Genomic DNA, 13,365 nt, shown 5'->3' on the forward strand with positions numbered 1-13,365 from the left:
GTTTGAGGTCAGTTAGAATCACCAAGATTATTTCTAATGGATAAATATAACAACAATGAGAGAGAGAGAATGTGTCAGATGTATTTAAAATGCATTCAGGGGAACATTTTATTTGAACTGGATGAATCGGGTCAAGCTTCTGGTTTGCTGGAGTTCTGGCCCGTTCCTCCTGACAGAACCGGTGTAACTGGGTCAGGTTTGTACGCCGCCTCACATCGACTCTGTTGAGTCACGTTGTACTTTTAAGGTTATTTTTCCTGCTTTTTCCTGATGATGCCGCCTTTAGGAAGTGGCACCAGTTCCTCCTGCATGCAGACAGGCCCACACCATGATACTGCCACCGCAGATGGGATGGTGCAAGCATCCCTGTTCTTCCTCCAGATGGTCGTTATGTCCAGACAGTTCCACTTTTCCTTCATCATGTTTCCTGAAATGAATCTCCTCTCAGCCCGTGTTGCTGCAGGGCAGGAAGCTTCTGGAGGCTCAGATGTCTCTGCTGAACATTTTCTGCTCAGTTTTTTACTGAACAAACAATAGTTTCACTTCACCGTTTTGTAATTATGTACAATCATGCTACATTCAATAACTAATGTAAATTATGCTAAACATAATTTTAAATAAGTCATAACACATGCCTTACCAGCTTCAGCAGAACCTTCAGCAGGTCTTTGTTTTTTGTTTTGACATTAATTCACACGTTTTGGACCAGAATGATGCTGAAATTTCTTCATTTGTTGGATTACAGGCAGCTGAGTTTTATTTTTTAATCTTCAGGTGTTCAGATTAACAAACTGGTCAGACTGATGTTGCTCTTTTTCAACTTCCTTTATTAAGATGTATTTACTTGCAGCAGCATTAGTACAATGTTTACATGTTCAGACACAAATTTAGACAAAGATCCCTTAGAAATATACAGCAGATATGCTGCAAGGCACGAAGCTTTTTATAGAGAATAGAAAGATTGATGCTGGATTTACAAAGTAAAGTCAAATAAACTGATGCATTTATTGGTTTGACCCCAAAATAATGTTTTTGATTTAACATATTTAACACTTTTCATCAGCAAACAAATCACTATAAAACTTTTGTTCCTTTATAATTTGGTCATTTTGTCCCCAAACTGCAAAAAAGATTAAATAAATCATAAAATAATGATTCTAAACCAAAGATATTTTGATATATTTGAACAAGTTAAGAAAAAAACGGAAACCTTCATATTTTTACAAACATAGATTTAAGATCTTTTTAAACTATCATTATTATTCCCCTTGGTGTTGAACGGTTATACACAAAGACATAATAACACCAACATATTTGTTCTGCTTATAATGTAGTGCCAAAATGCAAATCAAAGTTTCTAATACAACAAAAACTTTTTAGTTTCTGAGTCAGCATACAAGTTTATTTTTAAACTTCTTTCTCTGCAGCTTAAAGTGGATTTATAGAAAACTAGTTTACTTCTCTGGAGATTCTTTTTGATCACTTTTTCTACAACCAGATTCTGATTTCAAACCAAAATGAGTAAAACTCTTTATATTTAGGAAGAATGTGAATCCTTCTTGCAGGTGATGATGTATTTGGGCAAAGCCTGATAACCACTGAAGATAACAGAGACGTCAGATCCTCCAGACACGCTGTCAAACAGGATGTTGGGATCTTTTCCAACCGGAGGAGGAAGAATAAATCCTCGTTCACCTTTAGCCGAGTTTCCCAGCAGGACTTCAGCCTCCACAAAGTACAGGTACTCCTCACCTTTCTCCCTCCACAGATCCAACGCTGTTTTTATGTTGCGAGCGAAGTAGATTCCCTCTCCATACTTTGGATCTGCAACCACAGAAAATTACATCATAATTCAATCTATATGTCTCTGCTATCATGCATCACTTTAACAAAATTGATTTAAGATTTCATAATGATGCTGTTTTAGTTTCAGTAAATCTGTGTGGTGCTTTCATTACACCTACCTAATAATACGTTTCAAAGAAAGGAAAAAAGACCTTTTTTCACCTCAATGAACACCTTTTAATATTTGTCTAAGAATAAGATTTTGAAACAAGCTAAAACAGTTAGTGCATTAGTTTTGGAGAAAAAATGAACAAATATGACAGAACAGAAGTAGTTGAAAACAAGCATAAAATCACCACTGGGTGGCACCATAACTGGACGAAGAAAGCTTAGTGCGCACAGAATAATAATAGCAATCTTATAAAAATGATGCACTTATGATGGAGAATTAGGGCCATGTTATATTTTTTTAATTACAGGAGTAAAGATGTATTATTATTAGAATAATGTCAAAATAATAAAAAAGAATCATAATATTACAAGAATAAAGTCAATATTGAGAATTAAATAACTTCTAATAAAGTCGTAATAGTAGGATTTTTATTCTCATAATTTTAAGACTGAATATTTTTAATAAAATTAATTGCATACAAAAATTCCCAGCAGGAACCTTTGTATTGTGTTTCTGGTACGCCCGTAAAACTGATGCATAAGCAACATCCACAAACAACAATCTGCTTCTCTTCGCCCACTAGGGGTTCATTTCTACTTCTAAAAACGCTGTAAAAGACTGTTGTTGTGTCAAAGTTGTGCTAAAACGAGTTAGCCTTCTCAGTGAAGCTATGCTAGCCTAAAATAGCATCTCAAATCTAAACATGTTTCATTTCTAAAGTTCCATGAATGATCAGGGTTTCCTGAGCAAATGACAATTAAATAGTAAATACGTATATTGTTGAGCTTATTTGCCTTTTAAATAGTTTAGCAGCAAAAATGGTATTTGAATTGAAATGCATTTGAGCTGCAGCGCAACTCAAATAAAAATTTATAATCAAGTCCCACCACCAAATTGAACCCGTCACAGCTCGGTAGCATACCTTCAGGCGGTGCGCACTCTGCATGGAATCCAATTCGGCTGATCATCTCGCAGAACTGAGCAGGGATGCGTTGGAACATCGTTTTAGTAGAGGCGCAGTCAAGCTGCTTTTTCTTCATATCGAACATGGCCTTCAGAGCAGCATTCTCCACTTTATCCACCTGAAGATAAAGTTTTCAGAACTAAAAAATAAATCCTCAAAGCAAATTGCATAGATGTGATTTTGAGCATTCAATAAAAAATACATCTATAGATAGTTTCCACAAGACAGGAACGGAAGCAAGTTAATCCGGAAACGCGTCATCTTGGTAGGCAACCAGTAAACCAGGCACAATGTTGCTAAGGCTTAAATTAGGTTTTTAAGGATTTTTTCTGCTCTGTGGGAGAACCAATTCAAAGTCTAGAAATCACACATACAGGTTTGCCTACAAAATACATACATAGTTCTCACAAGTCTGAATTGGAAGTGATCTCTGCCATCTTGGTAGGCAAGTGCAGCACAAAGCATAGGTGAACCATGGCTTTGAGACCAACAAAAAATAATATAATAAAAAGTATATTAACACTCTTGACCAATATGCAAAAGAAATACAAACAAAATGGCTAGAAGCTACATTAGCTAAGCTAATTCAAAAATTATGATTGAGTAATAATTTCCATTTACTTATTGTTCAGAAGTTAGGCAGGAAAGGGGAGAGCTAGTTCTAAGCCTGTGGCTTCCTTATTGTTGTCATAGCAACTCCATAGCAACTGCTTGCCAACATGGCTGCCAGTTACATGAGAGCTTTGTATTGACTGACTCAGTGTCTCAGTGTTTTTTTTTAATAAATATATTTAAAAAATAATATATTGTAGATATCCTTACTGCTAATAAAGTAATTAGAGCAAATATGCGGCGTATTAAATAACTTGTGACATTAGCTGGTCATGCTCGCCAACGTTCAGTTCTCAGTAGCAAAGCTTTCTCACCTTCACTGGAGGTAATAAAAATTTCTCTATACTGTTTTAAATCCAACTATATCCAACCATTACGGTCATCTTACGTGCAGTAAATGAAACGGAAAACTGCTTCAGGACCATCAAGCTGACAACCGAGCACCCGGATGTAGGAGGGGTGACGTCATGTGGGAACTACCTATGGGTTAAGCCTAGATCATTGGATGAGCTCCAAACTGTAACTGTAAGACAGCTACACTGCAAGAACACAAAATCTTACCAATTAAATTTGGTCTAGTTTCTAGTGCAAATATCTTAATACAAAACTAATTTACAAGTAACTTTTCAGCCAGACATATAAGCTTATCTTAAGTCAATAATTCCCTAATTTAAAACCACTCATATTCTCTTTTTCTCACTCTGTCACATCGAATTCCACATCACATATACATGTTATGATTGTCAAAGTCAAGCTAGCATAGCTGAGCTACTTCCCTCTCCCTCATTATCATTATTTTTTTTTACTTTTTCCTGACCTTGTTATTCAGTTGTAGTGTTGATAATTAGTAGTGTCCCTTTTTCTTTTACATATCTACATATTTACATATTTAAGATTTTGTGGGTTATGCTCACCTAACAGCTAAAACCAATGCTAGTCATCGTTAGCAAGCAGTTATTTGCCTTCCAGCAGAAAGTTAGGGCGTGGGATCATGCGCACATTGAGTCATGCAGTATTTTTTCCCATATTATAAGTGAAGTTTTCTGCCAATAGAATTGGTACTTTTTCATAAAAAATTAGGAAATATTTACTGAAAACAAGATCCTGTGTCTTGCTGAAAGTTACTTGCAAGTTAATTTTGTCTTATTTCAAGTGTACTAAGATATTTGAACTAGAAATTAGACCAAAACTACTTTGTAAGATTTTGTGTTGGAGCTGTCTAGGGAGCTTTACTATGACCAACTGTACCTTTGTTACTTTCAGAGCGTGACTGAAGGCTTCTTGTCGACTTGAGAATTCTTTACTTGACTTTTCAACTGTCTTTCTTTTATGGGATGGCTCTGTGTTAGACAGCATCTGCAGTTCATGTTCTTCCTCTCTGATGAACTCCTTTTGGATTTTGCAGAGCACAGCCTCCACCTTCAAACCAGCAACAGCAACTTCTTCCTTTGAACCTCCATTTATTTCTAAACATGCATGACCCTTTGAGAAAAACTCCTCCACAATCAACCCTTTCTCAGCTGAAATGGCCAGCTGCAGATGGTCATGATCACTGAAGTGCGAGAGGAAGTTGTTGTAGATCTTGATGGAGTGAGAGTCCGTAAAGAGGCGATTCTGGAGCCATCGCTCAGCCTCATGTTTTGATTCTTCAGAAGGACAAACCAGGCTGATCTGTGGGGCTGGAGCTCTGCTGGAGTGGGAATCATCTTTATTCCAAGATGCTGTTGGATAGAACGTCACACAACTATGAAATCAATGACTTTGTTGAACTTCTGACTTTGGTATTGCATCGTTTTACCTGATTTATTTCTTCTACTTGAATAATATTCTAAGATTTATAAAAGTACATATTTATACCGAGCCCCAGAACTTCCTGCACTGCAAAAACAAAATCTTACCAAGTATTTTTGGTCTAGCTTCGAGTACAGGAGCTTGTTTTAAGTCAATAATTCCTTAATATTGTTGACAAAACTACCATCTCAAATGAAAGATTATTTCAGCTCCTGTTTCTTGCAGAAAAGTTACTTGTAAGCAAGTTTTGTATTGTTTCAAGTATTCCAAGATATTTGATCTAGAAACCAGATCAAAATTTATTGGTAAGATTTTGTGTTTTTGCAGTGTAATCGTTTTTTATACCCATAAGTAGACATTTGTCTTTTGTTCTAAATGAAATAATCTGTCATCTTTTCAATTCAGCCATTACTGTGTTTCAGTAATGGCTGAAATACAGTGCTTTTAAAAACATTCCCATTTACAACAAGCTTCTTCAGGACGCCACTTATTTAAAAAAGTGTAATTTACACCACTAAACACAGTGACTGCATTAAATCATTTTGTTTTTTATTTACTTGTACTTATTGAATCTCCAGTGGGATAAACAGTGGGGAAAATAGCAAAAAATAACATCATTTCCAATCATACTGTCAGTTTTGTTTTTTCACTTACCATTGATAATTGGAGGTTATTGTGGCAAGATGAATCAAAATTCTTATCATGCTCTGGGGCCTCAGGCATAAAACAGTGTGCGCACAAAAAATGTGCGGTCCCGTATTTTACGCAAAAGTCGGCATGTATAAAAATTTACTTTGCGTCAAGGTTTGCGTAAATATACACACACTTTTTCGCTGGCATGAAAATGTGTGGCAGCTACGCAAACTTTTTCTGTGGACAATATCAAACTACAAAGCGTCAAAACTCACTAAATACAATGAAATCTGACTACATTCGGTGTTATTTAGACCAGGAAGCATCAAACCGATGTTTTTTTTTATGATTTTAATATTTTATTGCTTAACCCTTGTGCGTCCAAGGACTGAGGCAAATGATACAAGTGATGCGGGTGTGGGGTCGGTTGGACCCCATTTGTAAACACAAGGGTTAAACGTAAATGATGAAACTTATTTTCATGCAATAAGCTAACACGCACACAAAATAAAGGAAACAAAAATAAAAGTATGTGAAAACCTCGCTGGAATGTAAATAATACAGTTCTTCAGTTTTTGTCTCATGAAGATTGGACTGGGTGCCAAAGCACATGAAATGCATCTGAGGGGTAATTTAATTCTCACTGAAAAAAGAAAACAGGGTTGGATCAGCAGATTAACTCTAAACAGGTTTGATTATTTTTAAGGTGATCAAGGTGTGGAGACAATCACACGTATATAATTAGCTGCATAAAGGCGAGCCGCGAAATTGTGGAGCCCTTTGGTTCTGATGGAGAACATCGCTAATGGAAGGATTCAGAAGGAGCCATTGATCAGAGATCATATTGATCTGCTGGGAAATGCTGATGATGGTTTATGAGTGTTTAGATTAATCCAGACTGATCATCCTGGATCTCTGAGCAAAACCTAAAGAAGGCGTGCGGTACCGGTCCAGCTGCAGCCGTCCTTCAGTCGAGCCGCCCACTTTGTGAATGCGCCTTATGGACATAAAGCATCTTTATTCTGTAAATGTACAATATACACATGATTCCACTATTTAAAATAAACGTCCACTTTCCCACTCAAAGGACTTTCTGACTCTCTGTCTAAATCCTAGCTGAATGCGCTGCTGTTCAGGCATTTGCACGATCTCTTTATTTTCTCATTTTTATTACTTAGATTTTTTTCTTTCTTTAAAATTTATTATTTTTTTGTGAGGTGACCTTATGTTCCCTGAAAGCATCTTTTAAATAAAATGTATAATTATTATTATTATAAGTACTTATACTGCTACAAACAAGGACGTTCCCATGGTTATTGTTTCACGTTGTGGCAGACTTCCAGGTATTTAAAGTAATTTACATATGCATTTATGGGTGGCGACAGGCGGACCAGCAGCTGGGCTCAATTTACCACAAACTGAAATGTACAAAGGAAAGGTGTGCGGCCACGTGCGTGTGCACGGCTTAGTGCATCCATATTTTTTTTTGCAGTGCACTTTTCTAAATTTTTCTGTACGCCAAGTTTTAGTGTGAAAACTGCGCACTCTTTTATGCATGAGGCCCCAGAAGTTTTCCATGATAAATCCCCACCCCTGCTGAAAAGTTCCCTATAAGTCAGTTTTGTTGTGTTTTGAGTGTACTAAGATATTTGCACTTGAAACTAGACCAGGGATGGGCAACTCCAGGCCTGCTGCAACTTTTAGATACATTTCCTCTTCTACACACCTTAGTGAAATAATGAGGTCATTAGCAGGACTCTGGAGAACCTGAGTGCATTTAGGAGGCGATTCAGCTGTTGGATTCAAGTGTGTTGGACCAGGGAGACGTTTAAGAGTTGCAGGACACCGACCCTCGAGGACCAGGATTGCCCACCCCTGAACTAGACCAAAAACACTTGGTAAGATTTTGTGTTTTTGCAGCGTGGAGGTGCAATATTTACCTTCTGTCCTGTGTTGGTCACCAGAATAAGCTGGAGGATGTTGCTGGGGAGAGTGATGCCTGGATTTTCCATCTGCACCTGTCATTTCTGTGGACCAATCTCAGGTTTAACAGAAGGCAATTCGTGTTTTAGCTCATTAACTAATTGGAGTAGTTAAGTTTTCCCCTTTACTTCATAAATAAAACACATTTTATTTGAAAGGCAGGAACACTTTGAAAAGCTCAGATTAAAGAAGTAATTTTGAACTTGGCATATTTGATGAACAGAAATGTTTTAACATTACCAGGTGGAAAGTTGAAAGTTGCTGATCTTTGCTGTAAAAGTCCAATTTCCCACTCAAAGGCCTGGGAACAGAGAGCAGATTATAAATGTTTACAACTACAAATTTTGCAAATAGACATAATTTACATTGTGAACACATCACAGAACTTTCCCTTGTTTTGTATTTGATATTTGTAAATGTAACTACGGTCCCTGTTTAAAGCATTTGATACTTTTAGCATGTCAGAAATACCAAAACAGAGCCTTGGAAAGTACCTGGAATGTATCATGGTCGGTAGGAAATATGACAAAGTGAACATCCATCCTGTTGAGACACTTTTGGGCAAATGCAGAGACTGCAGCCAACATGATGGAGGCAGACTCTGCTTTACTAAACCCAAGAGCTCCAGTGCCGATAGCAGGGAAGGTGATGGAGTTGTAATGCTGTGCTGCAGCATTCCATAAGCAATCCAAAACTGAACCGTAAAGGACCTATGGAACAAAAAGGTACACATAGATGTAGAGAAATCTTAAGTAAAAGAATTTGATTTTTCAATAAATTTGACTCAAACATTGTATTACTGCCTTTCTGAAACAAACACGTACCTGGTCTGCTGCTGGATCACGTGCTTTTTCAATGCAAAAGGTGTGAAACACTTCTTTGCAGTACAGTTTGTAAGGTTGTGTGCGGATGATATAGCCCTTCTTCTGAGCTTTATTTATTTCAATTTGGATCCCATAACCTGCTTTGTCCAAAATAGCGCTGGAAATTTTACCAATACTCAGGTTTCGGTCAAGTGATGCAGTGTTTACAATGACATCCGTCTGAAAGAGCAAACAACACAAAACCAAAACAGTTACTGGTTTAAATTCAGCTTAACTTAATATTTTGAGGGACTGCTATCCTGCACAGAGTCAGTCTACTGAAATATTCTGGTCCTTACAGATTACTCCATGTAGTGGAAGCAGTGGCAGTTTCTGATATGGGCATTTTGTGTGTGTGTGTGGGGGGGGTATCGGCATGACCCCCCACCCCATGTCTTGAAGGCATGCTGTTGGGTTAAACCAGTGTTTCTCAATTCCGGTCCTCACCGCCCCCCTGTCCAGCATGTTTTAGGTATTTCCCTTCTGCTACATACCTGAATTGTATCTCTGGGTGATTAACAGGCTTCTGCAGTACCTGATGGTCATACAATCATTTGAATCAGCTGTTCTGGAATAGAGGCACATCTAAAACATGTGGAGCAGGGGGGCGGTGAGGACTGGAATTGAGAAGCACTGGGTTAAACTGTGGAACAGATTGGTTTCTCCCACACAAGCAGGAGTTTGTTGTGAAGCTATGTTATGTGTTTTATCGAATGTGATAACTAATTCTACTAAGGAAAAGTACTTTCCAAAGTATGTCCATTTGTCTAAGGTTAATTACTTATGTTAAGGTTTGGAGATTATTTGGTTTATTCCCGAGTGAAAGTAAAACCAAGTTTTAAGTGCTGAAGTTCTTAAATATTACAATTTAGTAATTGTCAATATTGACTACAGCCTGCGTCTTCTGTAATTTACACTATGTCAGCATAGTATTCTAATTTCTTATATATTCAATGTTTTATTGATATTAAAACTCTATTGGAGAGAATTTGGTACAAACTACTACAGATTTAGATGTTATGAATAACATCCTCTGTCTGGAAGACTGTTGGTGTCTGTCTGCATCCCAACAGTGCAAGGAGTCCACAGTAATTCCAATCCCTAATCTGTTCAATCTCTGTAGCCTTCAGGGTGCATTTACAGCAAACCCTTTCAGTCCGCCTTAATCAAACTCCAGTTTGTTTGGAGAGCGGTGAATGCGCAAACTAACTCTGCTGCGGACTAAAAACCTCAGTCTGGGTTCGGCTGAAGTGAACTCTGACACGGTTTGAATGCAGTGTGAACGCTAAGCAAGAAAAAAACTACAGCGCCGGGTATTATGGGAAATATATTGCTCTCTGCTCTGCACCAGAGATGTTGTGTCGATTGCCATGGCAACGTATCTGTGAGTAATAGAGTAAACCCTGACAGCAAGAAAAAGCAAAATGGAAATGGTTTAAAGTTGTTTTAAACTTTTCTATAAGCTGTGGCGCACTGCAGCCGCTGTAATTTTTAAACCTTCAATACACAACAAAAAATGGACTAACTGCCTCATTTGTTTGTAGAACATGGCGATTTTCATAACAATCATAAAATAGGATGAAATATTTTATAAAGCATAGGAGCTATGGTTTAAATTTTTAACTAATATTAATTGCAATTATGTCAAATTAAATTACTGAATATAAGAGGAATTTTAGTTTCTTGATATAAACTAAACTGTTTATAGATTTATATCCAGATAGAAAAAATATCAAAACATGAACAATTTTCCCAGCTTTAAGCCACATTTTGTAGAAAGTAGGTAACAATTTCTACAAAAATTTCTACAAAATAGAAATCTCTCAGTAATCTGTCACAACTTTTGTGACAGACTGCTGCTCATCCCGCATTGGAACAGTCTGGTTTAGTGAACTCACAGTAATGGCCGCCAGCAGAAATATCACTAGCGTTAGCAGCTAACAGGCGATGTCCAAACCAGTAACATGTATCTCACAACCGCTAGAATCGGTTTCTACTTCATTTTTGTTTACAATTGGTGAAGTAAGTTTTTCTCCTTAATAAGAATCCCAGCCTATCTAGCTTTCATATCCATCTAGAATTTGAATAAATGCGTAATAAATTTAGAAAGTAATATATATGTAAATGTATGTTCTAATTATCTTTTGAAATCAAATATAGCACATTTCACAACAATGTTGAACAAAGTGCTGTACAAATATATAATAAATATGTTTAATTCTTACGTTTTGTTCTTCAATTTTCCCCTTCATTAGAGTCAGGCAGACATTTCCAATCGTGACTGAAGGTTGTTGGGCGTTTCCGGCGCTTCGGGTATTTTGTGCTACAGCATTGCTGTAAGATTGCTTTTGCTGAGAACCGAATATCCGACTGCAAACTCTCTTCATTTCCTGCACTGTGGGATCATCATGGTTGGCAAGGAAGATTTCATTGGGACGATGGTCCTGAGCGGACAGGTTGTCATAGTAGGTTTTTATAGTTGACACTATGGTGTGTGCACATTCTGGCAGTGGGTAGTTGAACAACCCAGAGCTTATAGCAGGAATGGCAACAGTCGCCAGATGGTATTCATCAACTTTGTCGAGAATACTCTTGATGGCTTTTTCCAGAAAAGGCTTAGCTTTACTTATATCATATTTGGGAGGATTTGGTGGCAGATATGGACCCACAGCATGAATTATCTTCCTGCATGGTAGTGACCCTGGACCCAAAGCTACTGCCTCCCCAGTTTGTAATTTACCATTTTTTTTTACATAATAATCAGACTCCTTTTGGATTTGAGGACCCCCAGCTTTAGACAGAGCCAGAGCAAGGCCTCCACAGTGATTTAAATCTTCATTAGCAGCATTCACAACAGCATCAGCAAGGAAACTGGTGAGATCAGCTTTCCACACAGAAACCTTTACACCTGAACGCATCGTGAACTCATATCTTCTCTCTGGTTTAATGGTTGCTGGCGGTCGCCGGTATGAAGTCCTGCTCTCATTCTCCACACCCTCGATGGCGGCCACACATCCAAATTTACCATCGATGATTTCACACAGATCGGCTCCACATCTTCTCACAATGCTGAGTGACGCCTCATGTAGAGGAATGTCCAGTTTATTGGCCATGGTTTCTTAGCAAATCTGTGGGAAGATCATACGTAACATCATAACAACTCAATTAAATAAGATTTATAAAGATCCATTCAGGAGATGCTGATCTGTTTTCTGATGCTAAATCAACCTTCTGATGGATTTTCACCGTACACTTGCCAAAAAGGTTTTGGGTTTTGGCATCAAAACACCACCAAAATCCAGCAAATGGTGTCATTCCATGGCATTTTTAAAGTAAAATTACCAACATTGGGACAATAAGTTATACAGACTGTTGATAAAGATGTGATTTAAACACACTAGACATTTACTGACTTTAGGTAGTGAAAATAGTCCAATAGATCAGTGTAAATCAGTGTTCAAGTTCATAATTAAAAACTAACCTAAATAGTATATATCCAGTACTACCAATTTAGAAATGCTGACATATCAAAGGATTCTTTGAAATAAAGCTAAAAGGAAATGTTATGTTCAAAATAATCACAAGAAATTGTTACAATAAGAATTTTTTTTTTCATATTTTGTTTTATTTATGAGTTATGTGAGCTGGAACAGTTAAAGTAGATAATATATACAATTGCAGCTTTTGTTCATCTATCACATAAACAATGAAAACCATAACAGCAGAACTGTTTGAATTGGAAACACATTTATGAGGATGCAGTTTGTATCATTGATTTTCCTCTTGGATCAAGAAAGTTTTTATGAATTTTAATTTTATAGATTCAAATTTCTGTCTCTTTATCTTTGTTTTAGGTCTAACGTTTTCAGGACTCCAGGAGTAAAACTAAAATGTAATTTTAATTTTGTTCCAGCAGAGGGAGACAGATGATTAAAATAAAATATCTTCAGCTCATATTAATTTGGTTTAGCGCAGCCTGAACAGAAACACCATCTCTACCTCAACTATAAAGTAAACATCCTGATTTCTAGTTTAGTTATTACATTTAATATTTGCTCTAATTTTTCACATTTCGGTGTTGCATGTTTACGCTTTCCTTTATGCAAAGCTGCAAGCAAATGCAGCGTAATAATTCAATCTTAAATTGACCTAACATATATTAACTTAATGGTTTCAGATTCTTGTCGCCATTTTCCCGATCCTCTGTTATTGAAATCAAATCTTAACACCTGCGATCACTTTAAGTCACATCCGAATGCGAATTATGATCGACTAAACTATTTTCAGTCCAGCTAATCATTAATGTTAAATAAAAACTAAACGCGTTAACCATAAATGAGTACTTTCGTTTAAAAGAGAAGAAATAAAGAGGCCATCCCTTACCTTGCCTGGTGTGGAAAGTCCCGAGTGAAAACTGAAAGTAAACTGGGACTGGACCAGTTCTAACTGGTTGAACTGCTGCTCGAGTTAATAAGTCTCCGAAATAAACGAACAAAACATGTCGGTCTTCCTGCTGCGACTCCTTCTGCGCCAATCCCGCAAAGCTCCGCAGCTGCGTGAGT

At 37.2% G+C, this 13,365-nt stretch overlaps 1 protein-coding gene across 1 annotated transcript; it reads right to left on the bottom strand.

Annotated features, from left to right (window-relative positions):
- Positions 1–806: 806 nt before the first annotated feature.
- On the bottom strand, positions 807–13,324 carry parp9 (poly(ADP-ribose) polymerase family member 9). The gene is made up of 9 exons (XM_088003149.1): positions 13,187–13,324; positions 11,029–11,931; positions 8,765–8,983; positions 8,435–8,650; positions 8,181–8,241; positions 7,898–7,984; positions 4,782–5,254; positions 2,880–3,039; positions 807–1,824 (listed from the first exon to the last, which is right to left on the bottom strand). The coding sequence occupies exons 2-9, from the start codon at positions 11,914–11,916 to the stop codon at positions 1,538–1,540; spliced, it is 2,391 nt and encodes a 796-aa protein (XP_087859275.1). The 5' UTR covers positions 11,917–11,931; positions 13,187–13,324; the 3' UTR covers positions 807–1,537.
- Between the last annotated feature and the right edge of the window lie 41 nt (positions 13,325–13,365).

This window comes from Poecilia mexicana, unplaced genomic scaffold (genome assembly GCF_051168715.1).
Source record: "Poecilia mexicana isolate PSO_F unplaced genomic scaffold, ASM5116871v1 scaffold_2, whole genome shotgun sequence".
In the NCBI taxonomy this organism is placed as follows: Eukaryota; Metazoa; Chordata; class Actinopteri; order Cyprinodontiformes; family Poeciliidae; genus Poecilia; species Poecilia mexicana.